The sequence below is a fragment of the Phaethon lepturus genome, unplaced genomic scaffold, assembly GCF_000687285.1.
Source record: "Phaethon lepturus isolate BGI_N335 unplaced genomic scaffold, ASM68728v1 scaffold5763, whole genome shotgun sequence".
Taxonomy (NCBI): Eukaryota; Metazoa; Chordata; class Aves; order Phaethontiformes; family Phaethontidae; genus Phaethon; species Phaethon lepturus.
In genome coordinates, this window is record NW_010531101.1 from 21,131 (window position 1) to 37,620 (window position 16,490).

At 39.5% G+C, this 16,490-nt stretch overlaps 1 protein-coding gene across 1 annotated transcript in view; it reads right to left on the reverse strand.

Moving 5' to 3' along the window:
- Positions 1–15,495, reverse strand: part of LOC104618755 (diacylglycerol kinase eta-like) — a gene marked incomplete at both ends in the record, with an annotated part of 36,290 nt that extends 20,795 nt beyond the window's left edge. The window contains 2 exons of the mRNA XM_010284435.1: positions 13,706–13,786; positions 15,385–15,495. Of these exons, the coding sequence (XP_010282737.1) occupies positions 13,706–13,786; positions 15,385–15,495 (192 nt within the window). The remainder of the gene's footprint in view (positions 1–13,705; positions 13,787–15,384) is intronic.
- Positions 15,496–16,490: the final 995 nt, after the last annotated feature.

Consider the following 16,490-nt stretch of genomic DNA (forward strand, 5'->3'; position numbering starts at 1 on the left):
TGAAGGCAAACAGCACAAGTCCTAAAACATCATACGGAATAAAGAACGTCTGGGTAGGAAGAAGAATGGCTCATTACTGCTATAATGTTCCTGTTCTGTTCAGAAAAATAGGGAGCTTTTTGAGTGGGGAATGAAAGAGAGAACAAGAGGACATTGTTCAGTCTACCACCACATAGGTCTTGCCATAAATTGGGGTTTTCATACATGCTGACACTAGGATAATTTGGCTTCTAAAAATACACGCATACTCATATATGTACATACACATCTGGAAATTACTTTAATGAATATTACATGGTCAAGATTTAGGCCACTACTGCAACTTTTCAGACAGCACCTCTTAGGAACAAGCTTAACATCTTGAAAGGAAATGAAATTGCCATTAAATTCAGTGTAAATTTGAAAGCACCTTTCGTTTTCAAAGGGGCTAACTTTACCACTAACATTCTATATGCCTTCAACCCAATGCGTTTAGACTTACGATCTGTAAAATAAAATCATTGAAAGTTCAATTCAAGCCAACTGCCTAATTTTTAACATATTTTATCATATCAGCAATGTATAAGAAAATACAGTTCCCAAAGCGTGGTGGCTACATTTCCGGTTTCCTTTTCCGATTCAAAGAAAAATGCAGACGCTATATTTGCTAGTCAAGAAAATAATGGTCTACATCTCAGCAGCGAGACAGCAGCTATTGTAAAGCACCCCGCTTCCTGCAACATGATATTTGCATTAAGGCACCTTCTGCTGCTCTAAACTATTATCAGGCATTACACTAATAGCACTTTGTATGGCCCATCTTGAATTGACTTAGTAATGTAGAAACATCACTTAGAATCCAAAATGGGTAGGGAAATGGTTTTCCTGTTCTTTGAACAGTTATTTTTAAAACATCTTTCTGGAACTAATGAAGAGAGTGTGATAAAAAAGAGAGGGACCACTCCCGCCTCTCCTCTTAGGGACCGCATCCGATGCCTGGAGCATGAACGTGACAGATTTAATGCTTTGTAACTTCTCTGCCCTTTTAGACGTTGGCAAGTGAGTTCTGGCAAATACCAGGGTAACATGTTACGCCTCCCCTGCTTTCTGCCTTCCCCTCCACTTCCCTCTCCTCATGCTGGTGGGTCCATATGGATGCGATGGATGAACCCACCTGCATCACAGGGGTGGGAGTAGACTGCTGGAGTCATTGATGCACCCATACCTACCAGAATTTGCCTGCAAAAATCACAGTGCTAACAGTTGGGCAGCTTTCTACAGTACTTTAATTTCTTGGACTCAGGATACTAAATAAATTACAACAGTACTGTCACCGTCAAAGGTGTAGTTGGTGCTTTATGGTGAATTGTCACTATTATTCTTCAGGATGAGCTGAGCCAGGCAAAAGCATAAATTACAAAGGGAGCAGAGGATTTAAAAGCAAGGCAAGTAATAAATGGCTATTATATTTGTCTGAGTACAATACAGAATTTATAATCGGAACAATTAGCTCTGTCTACTCCACTAAAATGTTGCTTCCCTCTTTTTGCTGGCCTTCTCCTATTTCACTGTTGCCAAACTCCAAGTCATGAAGTAATCTGTAGTTTTGGCCCCCACAATAAAAACTCTTAGGGAGGGGGAAGGAAAGGGTTAGTCCCACACAGCATCTCCTGCACCAGTACACCAGGAGAAGTGGGCTTAACTAAAAGGCAGGACAAAAATGGTTACATCACAGAAGCGGGTATAAGGACTACTCTGATTTCACTCTGCAGTAGAATCCAGACCAGGTAATTTAGGTGGCTTTGCCTTATACCACATCCCTAAGCGAAAATGAAGGATCATCTCCCAGAACACATCCAGGCACATGAAGGACAAGAAAGTGATCAGGAGTAGTCAGCATGGATTCACCAAGGGGTGACGAACCTGAGAACTTGTGATGAAATGACTGGTTTGTTGGATGAAGGGACAGAGGTGGATACTGTCCACCTTCAGTAAGGCTTTCAGCACTACCCCTCAAGATCCTCGTAGAGAAGCTGATGAAGTATGGGCTGGATGAACGGACAATGAGGTGGATTGAAAACTGGCTGAATGGCTGGGCCCAAAGCGTAGTGACCAGTGGCACAAAGTCTAGTTGAAGGCCAGTAATGGGCGGTCTACCCCAAAGGTCCAGTCCTGTTTAACATCTTCATTAATGACCAGGATGATGAGGCAGAGTGCACCCTCAGCCAGTTTGCTGATGACACAAAACTGGGAAGAGTGGCTGATACACCAGAAGGCTGGGCTGTTGTCCAGAGGGAGCTTAGCAGGCTGGAGAAATGGGCTACCAGAAACCTCAAGGAGTTGAACAAGAGAAGCACAAAGTCCCACACCTGAGGAGGAACAACCCCAGACACCAGTGTATGCTGAGGGCCACCCAGCTGGAAAGCAACCTGTCAGAAAAGGTCGTAGGAGTCCTGGTGGACCCAAGATGAACACGAGCCAGCAATGTCCCCTTGCGGCAAAGAAGGTAAATGATATCCTGGGCTGCACTAGGAGGAGTGTTGCCAGCAGGACAAGGGAGGTGATCCTTCCCCTCTACTCAGCGCTGGTGAGGCCACACCTGGAGTACTGTGTCCAGTCCTGGGCTGCTCAGTACAAGAGAGACATGGACATACTGGAGACAGTCCAGGGAAGGGTCACAAGGATGATTAAGGGACTGGAGCACCTCAAATATGAGGACAGGCTGAGAGAGCTGGGATTGTTTAGCCTGCAGAAAAGAAGGCTCAGGAGGATCTCATTAATGTATGTAAATACCTGAAGGGAGGGTGCAAAGAGGATGGAGCCAGGCTCTTTTCAGTGGTGCCCAGTGACAGAACAAGAGGCAATGGACATAAACTGAAACACAGGAGGTTGCATCTGAACATCAGAAAACACTTTTTCACTGTGAAGGTGACTGAACACTGGTACAGGCTGCCCAGGGAGTTTGTGGAGTCTCCATCCTTGGAGATACTGAAAGGCGTCTGGACATGGTCCTGGGCAGCCTACTTTAGGTGGCACTGTGCGAGCACAGGGGGTTGGACCAGATGACATCCAGAAGTCCCTTCCACCCTTTTTAAGTTTAAAAAAAAACAAAACACAAAAACAGAATCCAGATAAATCAAGTAATCCAGTTATGACATGTCCAGCCTCGAACTGTAAAACAGATGCAAAAAGTATCCAGCAAAGGTCAATACATCAGAAATCTACAGTTCCTCAAATTTGACCTCACGTATCCAATGACAACCAACTGCTAACAGAAAAATATTATTCCTTCAGAAGCATAATCTTATAAAGAGACTGTTACAAGAAGCAGCAAAGGAATGTTTCATGAATTTGGATTGAAGAATTAGAAATTTATCTTAAATCCGTACTTAAGTATAGCAAAAACAATAAACCATTCTTGTAAACTGGAAACTGCTATATATAGTTCAAGGCCTGCAAGTTTCTTTAAAGTCCTTACATAAAGATTTCTTAAGCACGTTACTTCACACTGCTGTGTCCTTAGCTCCAGCTTCCCCAGCTCATTACGTGTCTAATCAGGTGGGATGGCTGCTGTGCTTGAAGGAAAACATTTAGTTCAATATTTAACGGCAATAAGTGCAAAGTTATATAAAATAGAACAGCAAGTGAGTATTTTCTTCTTCTGTAATAACAGATTCCTGTTCAAACATGATCCTGCTGCCTGAAGCCAGGGATCCTTGTTCACTAGAAGCAGGAACTTTATTCCAAGTTTACACCAATGGCTTTGTTTATAAAATTATTTAGTATACAGGAACTGCACTGAGGGATACTTTTTAAGGTTCCTCCGGGTATTTTAACCACTTTTAAAGCCAGAAAAGAAACATCAGAGAATAGGTAAGTGTAAAACTGCAGGAAGAATGAAATCTGGCAACCCTCAGTGCTTGTTCTCCAAACATCCCAACCGCTTCACCAGTGCTATACCATGACTTCAGACCATGAAATAAAAGATATTTTTAATGCATTTACCTCTATGCAACTATTCTTATTGTGTTTCACAAATTAAAGAAACTCTTAGAAAACTGAATGAAGAAAAAGAGACATTTTCTGTGAGCTATTTTCAAAAAAACTCTTCTTAAGCTTGAAATCTGTGGAAAACAAGCTCCAGGTAAATGTAGCTAGAACCAAAACATACAATATAGCCCAGAACGGTCACATTTTTAAGCATCCCCTTGTCTTCCTCTTCTGAGAAGTGTTCAACTTTCTTGTAATAGCTCAATCCCAAGCGATTTATCTATGGATTTTAGCCTCACTGCTGAAATGCTTTATTGCTTTTTCCTAATGAAACTTAGAGCTTCAACATCTCCAGACACACTAGGGAAAGGGAGATGGCGCATCAAGTCAGAGATAAGGAGCTTGAAACTTGAAAGTCACACCCAACACCACCCAAAGAGCTCTCAGCTTCATTACGTTTTTTTGTCACTGTCAGAGAGTGGGGGAAAATGAGCAAATGCTAAATGGAGGGAAAAAACCTAAGTGCATCACAAGTGCACGCTAATTGCTTTTGTCTCTCCAATTATTATTTTTCCTGCAGCATATTAATTTGCTATTTCAGTTTTTGTTTTCTTTCTAAGCTGCCTGAATATAGAAGAAAGAAAAAAACCTAAGTGGAAAATTGAACAAAATGGAACACAAAGCACTTCCCCTCTCTTTCTGTGGTTTGGGTATTGCTCGGGCTGGGAGCACCAAAAAGCCTTCGTCATTTAGGGGCTAATCAGCATCTGTATGAAACAGCAGATAGTTCACAACTAGGGAAAAACTAAATCCATCCCAAGAGTTAGCAACCCATGCAAAGCTGAGTCACGCTGGTGAGGCCAGCTCAGGAACTTGAACTGTTTCCAGCCGTATTCCACCTCCCGGAGATAACAAGAGGCTCCGAGACCTTCACGGATGTTGCTCCAGGACCACTGTCAGTCCTGTGCTAGACTGAAAACGGGGCACAGGGAATACCTGGATATGCCTTTCCCCCATCTTTAAACAGTGCCATGCACTGACCCTCCTGGTAACACCAAGGGCAAAATTTAAAATGCAGTGTTTCTGGGAGGGGGATTCAGCTCAGAGAGGAAGGCACGTTACGTAAAGACATCTACAAATGTGTCAACTCCCACCGTCATCAGTATGAGCTGTTAGCAATGTTAACGCTCAACTGGAACACAAAGGAAATTTCAAAGTGTACACAAACTCAGGAAATTATTGTATGTCTAAAGGATAAATCTGATGTAAAGTATGCTGAGAGGAATCCTAATGACAGCACCACACACTGTACATAGCACTTCACTAATATTTCTTTTGTTTTCCTTCACACAAATGATTTCAGAATACTCATTATGAGTAAGCTCATTATGCATACCTGAATTGCTATTATTATTGTTTATTATTATTAATAAAGAAATAAAAATAAATACGCAATTAAGATACACCTACCTAGCAGAGGTTCATGCAGACTAAAGAGTGTTCACACAAGACTGTGTTCAGTTAAATAAATCTAATGGGTAAACTATTTGAAATTTCGTTTATCTAAATTCATCAAGAAACAGAAACATGTTTCCAAACACAAAGCCATTCCTTTTGTGTCCCTGTGGTTTATTAAAGGAAGAAGTTAAGCAAGAGTGTCTCCCTTCAAGGGAACACCAGCAGAAATACGTAGAAATTTATTCACAATACATTTTTCACAAAGGAAAGAAATACAGATAGCTGTGCTCCAGAGTATTCCTCCAGAACAAACCAGAAAGTTTAATCAACCAGGCTAGGAACAAGGATGAACAAGGCTGTGAAAAATGTTTGCTCAGAAATAGCTGAAATCAGGGGAAGCCACCCCCATTCTGGAACAAGCCAAAGCCTTGAAGGAGGTTGCTGACCCCATGATCCCAGGAGTCTCCGAACACAGGAATTGCAAGATGATTTCACCAAACTACAGAAATAAGAAAGACAGTGAAAGAGAAGCAGCAGAAAGCCCAGAAAAGGTCAGTGCAACCTTTAGGTGAGTGGCCCTTGGAAAAAAACAGACTGAAGTAGAACAGTGTCTGAAAGAGACTTGAGGCTATGAGTAAAGAAACCATCTCCTGATGTCCACGGAGACCAAACTGTAGTAAACTGGATTTTGTAAACAAGCAGGACAGCATCAGCGAAATACCTCCACTGGCATCCGTATAAGCTTTTCTGTAGTTAAATAAAGCTCAAGACCCTGAACTTTGGGCAGATCAAGAGTCAGTAATAAAACTGAATTTATATTTGATTATTTAAACAGGAAAAAAAAAAACAGTACTAGGATAATTATTCCCAGCTTTGGGACTATCTCTCTTTTGTCTCCGATATTCAAAAATACAGAAGACTGGAGTGCACAAGCCCAAAGATGAAAGGTTTTTAACTCCTTTGGGAAAAGGCTTTTCACATTTCCTCTTGATGTGGCTTGGGGAAAGTTAAGCAGTTCTCACATTCCCTGAATTTCTCATAGTCCCTGAAGAAAAGTCTCAATAACAACTCTGAAAAAACCTGGGTGGCAAGAAAGGAAGCAAAATACGTCCAAGTCTAAGAAATTAACACTACCTCTCCAACACACTGCAAATGTCTGGCAATGTTTTCTGGTTTCCAAGCCTATTCTACATATTAAAAGTTCATTTTCTAAAATCAATTAGAAGCAGCTAATCTCAATAATGAGCAGAGAGCTGACTGATGTCAGAAGCAGCAGGGCTGAAATAAACTGCTAAAAAGCACTACGCCTTCAGGCTCCATCGTGATATTCAGCTTGAAATTCTGATGAATCGCAAGAATTAAGTTTCCAGTACAACTGGGCAACCTCCCATTAAAAACAGCAGCTGTACAGGAGGACTCAAAGATGAAAAGAATTGGTTTATGCTTTAAGCTGGTTCCACATAAATTATATGCCAGTAAACTTTACATCCTCAGCCAAGACGTAGGATATGCCACATTCAGAAATATGGAGAGGAAATAGGGTAATCAGAGTTCTGGAAAAAAAACCCCAATATAAACCGGAAGATAAAAATGTAAATTCTAAGCACAATTGAAGCACAGTTGTTCCAATGGAGAATTTGGCCTCACTAACCTATAAAAAAAACCCTAACCATCTCAAAGTAATAGGTCAAATGAAAATGAACAAATATAAATGTTTAGTTTTTCAAAATCTATCCAAATTTACGGAGTATCAAGGAAATTGCAGGCAAGTGGCTAAAGTTTTTTTGTTTAAGAACATATTAAGCAGAACACTCTGCTTGCAAGTCAAAATGAACTGATAGATCTCACCAAAAAAGTGGAAATTAGAGAAAAAAAACTTTTAACTTTTTGTAAGAAAATTAAATTAAAGAAGTAACTTTAATGAAATACCATTCATGCTTGGGTTTTGTCTTTTTATAGTATGAAAAAATGCTTTAAAACAAAACTTAATCCCTTTAATTTGAACTAAATTAAGAACTTCTTTTGAAAAAAGTTAAAACATCAGGTTGACCAATAATCATTTTCATTTCAGTCACTGAAGTGAGAAAATCAATTATCTCTGTGTCTTGACCATGAGATGAGATGAGATGAAAAGCAAATTAAGGGACATTTAAAAACACAAAAAAAAGAAATAATAGGAATTTTTAACATGGTGAAAGATTAATGGATAATAAGCATCTTAGTATTATCTCACAATTTTTTGTGGTGCAAGTCTTACACTGAACGAGAAGTATAGTGATACAGGAACATGTACAGACAGAACAAAATTTTGATTACTTAGTTCCCCCTTTGAGGCACTTCAGAGCAAGCCAAGCAAGGTATTGAACAGACAGTACAGTGACTTGAAAGAGTTCAGTGTTAGTAAAAACAAAGAAACACACACCAAAGAAAAACCACAGAAGCATAGAAGAAGTATTTCTGAATTACAGACAGCTGCTTATTAACAGGAAAAGGATCTTGGTATCCTTGTAGAGGATTAAAAAAATGCATAATGTGCTGCTGCTGCAGAAAACAGACAAAATATGGGATCCATAAGGAATGTAAATGAGCATTAATACAGAAAATAGTCCCAAATATCTGTGACTTGTTCTCCCTGAGGGCCAAATTGGTCACTTCACTTACAAGATGATGCTGCAGAATGAGAGTCAGAAGAACAGGAAGAATGGGTAGGAGTATAGAAAAATGTTTACAAAGATTATTTACCTTGGAAAAGAGTCAAATCAGAAGGAGGTAATGCAAGTATAAAATAAAGAACAGACAGTTTATAGGTTTTTGCTGTCTTTGCCTCATAACACTAGGTGAGAATACTTAATTAAAGCACAGCACATTAAGAGCTCTCCAAGGAAGTATTTTTCCAAAGAATAAATAATTAGACTCCATGGTCTATATGGCGTATAGCACCACTAAAACCAAGAAATCAGCAAAAATTTATATTAGACGTTTTTGCAAGCATACCCAGAATCCTAGTAATCAATGTTATTGGCTGGAATATAAGGTCTCGTTTCCAGCCAATTTCTAATTCCTAAGAATTGCAGTAGGCTTTCCAGGACAGCAGATCTGCCTACTGCAGCTTCCTCCCTCACAAGATGACCACTTTCAGAAGATGCATATTCCATAAAAAGTACTTGATTCAGCACCTCATTCAGAAAGCTGAAACCAGGGGTCAACATTTTAGGTGCCCTGGATGACAAAGCTCCTGTCACACCTAAGAGAGAAATATTTAATAATCAGTGGAGCCTATACTGAATTGAGTAATTATAGGAATCTACTTTAAAGAACTATTAATCTTATCTTACATACCTAAATGTAGGAGTCTATAAACCCATCATTTAATCCCACCTTGAGGTTAGGGCAAGCTGAATCCCCATCATCTAGTATGTTAATTCTCATATTCCTGGAGGGCACCTTCCAGAACGACAGCGAAATTATTTCCTGTTCCTCCCAGGCGCAATTAGATAACAGAATTAATCTGGTCTAGATTTTAACTTCTCTGAATATATATATATAGTACAAAATTGAGTTTCCATGGCTTTGTGTAAAAGCCTTAAATGCACTAGAAGTTGGACTAACTTAAATCAAATGTCTAAAGCCAGCTATATGAAGTAATGCCTCAAAGCCAGTATTTCTACCCTGAAATTATTATTTTCCATCATATTTATCACAGAAGAGCATAACTGAATTAAATGTTTCAAACATCAGTTTGGATGGACTAAATATAAGTGCTGCCACATGATGCCTGTGCATTTTACATGAGACTCTAGGATAGACTTGTAACAACCCAGGGCACTGTACACATCCATGTGGCTCAGCAATTGAAAGGCAGCATGGTTAATGCCTACAGAATTTTTTCCTTGCCAAACTGTATCAGAAGTTCTTCATCAACAAAAGCAAGGCAGAGGTAGAAACTTAAGCCAAAAGCTAACCTGTCAAAATCTCCTTTTAAATCACAACTGATAATTTGTTATCAGGGCCTTTGTTGCCCTGAGGAGCTTCATTTATTGAATATACCTGTTCAAGAATCATTTTAGTATTTAAAAATCGCATTCCTTATACCTATGAGAAGAAAAGCACACCATCAATGTTCCACATGCCCATGCTTGCATGCTGGAGAGCAGTATTCAGCCTCATTCAGTTTCAAGTCTTGTTTAGAGAACAATAAAGAGATTTTTCTTAATGCACTTGAGATATCAACAAGCCATCTTCCATCCCTGCAAACCAAAATGCATGAGGAATTACAGCTCTCAGCAGAACTGGTCACTGCCCCATCTGTTAGTGTGCAATAAAGATGGGAGACTGATTCATCCCCAAAGTCTCCCCAAAGAGGGAACACGCTGTGCAATACTCCTCAGGACCTGCTGAGACACCATAAACCACCCACCGAGGCCCGAAGCAAAGTGCTGTGGAAAAAACATTCAGCAGAGAACTTAAGAGCATTACAAGGACGCAGTGCCCACCCACGCCACTGAACTGCCCGCAGAGCAAAAGCCCCCATGGACACCCGATGTGGCTGATGGAGAGGGTGATGCATAACTCTGATGGGCTGAATTGGCTTCTTGAACCTCTTCTGTCTTCCCAGAGACTTTAGAGACTGGTACCTAACAAGCAAGTAGGAAGAATCTGGCCTTGAGGGTCTCAATATAAAGACTCTGAAGTCAAGGGACACCTTTTCCACTATTTAATAGCCTCTAGATGAGGATGCTCAGAACCATAAAATGCCTATAATGACAAGGCACCCTAGTGCAAGCTTCTTCACTAGGATCTATTTGCTAAAAATGAGTTGGTTGTTCACTGAAAAGTAATACCATCAGCAATAAAGAAAAAACTGAAACAGATGAGCTAGTTTAAGTTTAGCGGCTTCTCATTTTAATTAGCAGATATTTATTTATCTCAACTTTCCCCTTAACCTCAATTTGTTTGTAGTAAGAAAGGAAAAGTGATTCTGGTGAATAAACACCGATATTTAGTTACATAAAATATTCTGCAAGCATGCGCATTACAAATAAACTCAACCTTAAATCTCTGTGTTGTGACTAATTTTAGGACTTGAGCTTTATCCAACAAAAAAAGAGCATGAAAAATGTTGACACGCACACCTCTGTCTCCAAACAGACAAAAGGCAAAACTAGTAGTTTCTACAAGCTGGGGGGGCAGGTTGCGGGGTGGGGGGCGGAAGGGGGAGCGCAGATTTAAGTGAAATGAAAAATGGATTAAAAAAAATAATAATTTTAATGTAAATTTTTAAAGGTGTGTTTTCCTGGAAATATGGTCATTTTGTGTATATTCCATCTACGTAATATAAGTAAGTTTGTGTTAAAAACATTGTCTACTGGGACAACGAAACAAGAGGAGTACATTAACTAGAGAAAGCTAAAATTAAGGATTTATAACAAAGAAAATGCTAAGAGATCACTCACAACATAAAGAAAAAAAAGTAATTTTATGAAAGGGTGGATTACCTTGTTTAAGGTGGAAGGGAAAAAAAGCAAAAAGAAATGTTTCTTTTTATTTATAAGGAGTATTGCTGGAAAGCTAACCACCCACCCCCACCCCACTCCCAACTCCAAACCAGCGCAGGCAAGGCCAGAGATGTCTTACTTCACTGAGCTGTGTTGCTGGGAGCCTGGTTAGGCAAACACAAAGAAAGAAGCCAAAAGATTAAGCGTGATGACGACTATTACCGTATTTCACAGTCAAATCAGATGACACTTCAATCCAGGAGAGCTATAAATCCAAATAATTTTTCAAAATTAATTTGAAGACTCCTTAGAGAAAACAATGCTTGCCCTAAATTACCCAGGACATGAAAATAAATAGTGTCTTCAAATGTTAAAACTGTAGCTCCTGAGATTCTTTTTCACTGCCATCTTCCCCAGAAGTCTTGATACTAAATACAAAACACACCATTGGTGAAAAATGACATACTGAGTGGGCCTAAAGAATTATAAAGGATACTAAAATACCAAACATTGTAAGAAAAAAAAAATACAAAAAAACCCTCCCCAAAACATGCCACTTTTCTTCCCCACACAAAATTACACCAAGATCATAGAATCATAGAATATCTCAAGTTGGAAGGGATCCATAACGATCATCAAGTCCAACTTCCTGCTCCTTGCAGGACTATCCACAACTAAACCATATGACTAAGAGCATCATCCAGACACTACTTGAACTCTGACAGGCTTGGTCCTGTGACCACTTCCCTGGGGAGCCTTTTCCAGTGACCAGCCACCCTCTCAGTGAAGTACCTTTTCCAGATGTTCAATCTGAATTTCTCCTGGTGCACCTTCATTCCATTTCCTCATGTCCTGTCGCTGGTCACCACGGAGAGGAGATCAGCATCTCCCCCTCCACTTTCCCCTTTGAGGAAGTTGTAGACTGTGATGAGGTCAGGCCTCATCATTCTCTTCTCCAAGCTGAACAAGCCAAATGACAAGTCTTGCCCTTGAGACCTTTCACCATCTTGGTTGCTCTGCTCTGGACACACTCTAATAGCTTGATGTCCTTCTTATATTGAGGCGCCCAAAACTGCACACAGTACTTGAGGTGGGGCCGCACCAGTGCAGCAGAGTGGGACAATCACCTCCCTCAACCGGCTAGCTGTGCTGTGCCTAATGCACCTCAGGACACAGCTGGCTCTTTTGGCTGCCAGGGCACGCTGCTGACTCTTATTCAACTTGCCATCAACCCAAACCCCCAGATCTCTTTCTGCAGGGCTGCTCTCCAGCTTCTCGTCCCCTAATTTGTACATAAAACCAGAATTACCCCATCCCAGGTGGAGACTCTAGCACTTGCTCTTGTTAAATTTTGTATGGTTGGTGATTGCTCAGCTCTCCAGATCTCTAGACGAATGTCCTATTTCATGATTCAGTGATAAGTAGTAACGCTATAGCCAGAGTTTTCTTTATTTATTTTTTTTTCCCTTAATGGAGGCTACGATGAAAGAAGTTTGGGTCTTTAGGGACTGCTGAGCCTTATATCCCGTCTTGAACAGTAAGGGACAGTCATGACTGCTGGGGTCCTCAACTCATCATTTCTGTATATCTTGTTCTTCCTCAGCTATCCTGATGTCTGCCTGACAGCTCTACTTTTGGCCAGAGGCAAGGAAGAAGCAGAGCTTCTAAGCAACAGGAAGAACCTTTTCAAAAGGCAAGCTGGTACCTCATACAGCCACCCCCTCATCTGAGACCTTCCATCAAAGTAGTCTTTTTAATTGCATTCTTAAGTCAGTAAAAAAACTTAGATTGACGTAACATGCTGGACTGTCCAGGCCAACACGAACACATTTTTGAAGTGCTCTGACTACTTCAGTAGCTGCCTGGGAGGTACCAGAGCAAGGAAGACCTGATGAAGCTTTCAGGAGGCTCGCATTGGACTGCCTTGGAGAAGAACAACCAATACTGGTAACATGGACCATCTGTGAAATTAAAATCCTCAGGAAAATGGAAAACCAATATTTTAACAGAGAAAAACTGGATTTGCAGGTTAAGAAAAATGATGCCATTGCAGTCAGCAGGAGAACTTGAGACATTCAGCGGAACAACCTTACCCACAATCCTCCTCATAGCTAGTTCTTGTTCAAAAAATTTACTTTTCCAGAGGGTAAGAATCGGCAGAAGAACAGTGTCAGATGTTATCACTTAGTTCCAACAAAGCAGTTGAACTTTGTTCAAGCAGGCAAGACTTGTGTGTAAAACACACTTGTGAACTTACAGAAACGAGGATTTATGAACACTCTTTGTTTCCTATATCAGTATCAGAATTGAGGTACCACTGTGAAAACAGCTTTTCCACATGACTTGGAAACATACAGGGATATGATCAGTAATGAAAAAAATAAGATACACTTCAATATGACAGAAAACCAAAAATGTTATTTTAAGAAGTTAAAACTAACACAATTATATTTGAATCAATTCAGCATGTCACCTCAAACTGCACCATAAAACCAAACTGTACTAATAAGTACTGACCAAATACTAATACTGAATCTTGCTAAATTTTTAATGCCTTGTATCAGCATCTTTTGAAGCAACTGTTACCTAACGTTCTAATTTCTGCTCAAAAAAAAAAAAAATCACAGAAACAAAATTATCAATAGCTGAAGTGATATTGTTCTGATATGTTATACCATTTCCAAATAGTGGATAATAAGAAGCTATTCAGAGGATTCTTGATCTTCTTAGTAACAGTCTATCTATCTACAGTTTTCAAGACCAGTATTATAATGGTTCCATACCGTGAAGCTGTTGTTGACATTTTTTGTGCTCGATTCAGCTACGCTGGCATCTGACAGGTCAACTTCATCAAATATTAGAGACTGTTAATGGAAAAAAACACAAAAACATTAAGTATAGCCTGAGTCCACTTTCAGGTATGCTTACAGTCTGTGCTTTCATTCCCTCACATCCATTCCAATTAGAAAATAAAAATGGTGAAAAAATGGTGAAAAAATAGAAAACACTGATGATGTGATAAAACTTCCTATTTCCTTCCTAAACACAGTCCTATTTGCTACCTAAGTGGTACATGAGAGCATAATAAAGTAGCTCCAAAAATATAAATTGCTTTAAAATCTCTTTTAAAGTATTTTATTTTATATAGATGCAGCTTTGGGGTGTCTACTGCATAGCATAAACGTGGTGTCAGATGAAAGAAATTCACACTTAATAAAATACAAATTAATTGATCAGTTTTAGAATGGAACTCTAAATTCATCAAAGGTAATCTATGATACTGTATTCATGTAAGAAAATGGAGCTCAAGGGCCTGAAGAGATCCCTTCCACTACTTTGTTTGATGCCGCAGCAAGAGAAATTTATGTCTTCTTTAAACACCCCAGCCTCTGGCAAAGGATTAATTAGGCTCCGTTAAACTCGTGATGGGTCTTGAAGCACAGAAGGGAAGACCAGCAAAAATGCCTCCCCTTCTTTTAGCCATACCATGTTCTTCCTCTTCCGTGCCCTGGGAAGGAGAATCAATGTTGGGGGAGTTTCAGCAAGTCTGGATTCAACGCTACAGAGTATTTGTACAATGCCTAGTTACACCTCCTTTTCTCATCTTCATGGCACAGATGACGTTGCCATTCTCAGAGCTCTGATCTGCCATGTTAATTATGTCTTTATATAAACTGCCTGTGGTAGCACCATGTGCAGCGAAGTGTGACAACAGAGGTACTTCGGTGCTGGGCTCACTGGAGAGGCGATGTTTTTCTTGATTCATCGCAGCCACACAACCGTGCACCACGCAATTATAGTCATACAGTCCTAGAAAGAGAGGTCTCTATGCCTTAGTAAAAGTTTTATTGAGAAGACCAGGCTATAAAAGATGACGGAGACCTGAAGCGCCTCACCTACAGCTCCCATGAGTCGCTGCGACCCCGCAGGGTAAAGAAAAGACATGCCCACCGTTATGGAACAGCACAATCTGAGCCAGCCCTACAAGCCAAAATGCTCTCAGCCCCAGTCCTGAGGGGGAGGGAGGAAATGCCTTTTGGAAAGAAGACAAGTATTCCCCTCTGCCCACTGCCAATTTTCCCACCAAAAACTTCAATTGATGGGAAACAGCTTTTTCCCTTTTAAATCAGCTTTGGCAGAATCTTATCTTGATTTCACGTAACCATTTGCATCCCTTTAATGGCAATATGGGCATCAGACTAGAGGAGTTTTAACGGAATTCAGTTTGAGAGATAACTGAGCATTGTCCAACATTTACTTTTCATTAAAAAAAACCAAACAACTTAAGAGAAATCACCAGTCTTCCTTAGTTGAAGTTAATTTAGCATACCACATCTTATATACGGCATTTTTTAAGCAATCACTAACAAATCATTACATTATTATTGCTATTACACTTACAAATCTAAATAAAATTGAAGTTATGAGTAGATGACATTAGGTGCTAATAGCATAGAATTACCTTTGAATCCTTGGCATAGTAAAGGGTACGACCTCGAAGTTTGAAATAACGTTTTTTCCACCTCTGAAAAGAACTAGTTTGCTTCAGTAGTAATCCTTCTTTTATACTTGTCTGAAAAATATTAAAATACAGAAGACAAGGTAAATGCATATCTAAATAGCTACGGAAACAGATGAAAGTTACACTTTTTAAAATATACGTTACATCTCATATAACTGTGCATTTAAATTTGGACCTATTCACATTAAATTGAGACGAACTCTGTGGACAACCAGACTTTGCACTGCTTTTTTTCAGACAACGACAATGTTGTCAAAATGCTAATCTTGCATGTAAAATGAAAAGGCAGTCAAGAGGCATATAATTATTGTGAAGATGAACACAAAATAATTTGATTGTTTGGATAGCTGCACACCCACAAATATTAAAGTGAGCAACAACTGATGGTGGCACAATTCAGAAAAAAAACAATGCTAAAAACCATCTACACAAGGTCATTTCTAGTCCCAGAATCTGATTATATTGAGGAGAAGAACAATTTCCATATAGACACTAATTCAACAAGGTACTTAAACACGTGTCTGATTCAAGCACATGAATTATGGCTTAAAAGTAGTGGGAATGATCCAGTATGATGCAAGTCATGCATGACTTCAAGTGCATTGCTGAACTTGAAGTGAAGCCTTCAGCATGAAATCAGCTTATAAATAGGATTAATTATTATATGGAAAGTGTGAGAACAGTAACAGCTAGAGATATTTTTACCAGGCAAATATTTTTAGTCCAAAAATGATTCGTTGATCCAAACCTTTCCACTGCAGGCTGAACCTGCCTAAAAAAAAGCCCATTTTTTGAAATTAGTAAAACACAAATCAGTGTATTTTAAATGTGCATGCTGCTTTTGCCAGCGTGTGTGAGATTCATCCATCTGATTACAGAAATTCTCCACTTAATTAGATGAAATGACATGACACAGCATACTAATTGCATGAGTCTCGAAATTCATTTTCTTCAGCTTTGAAGCACACAAAGCATATGCGAAAAAGTAAGTACATTTGGCTATTATATTCCAGAATGGTTCCTCATATTTCCAGAATACTTCCAAT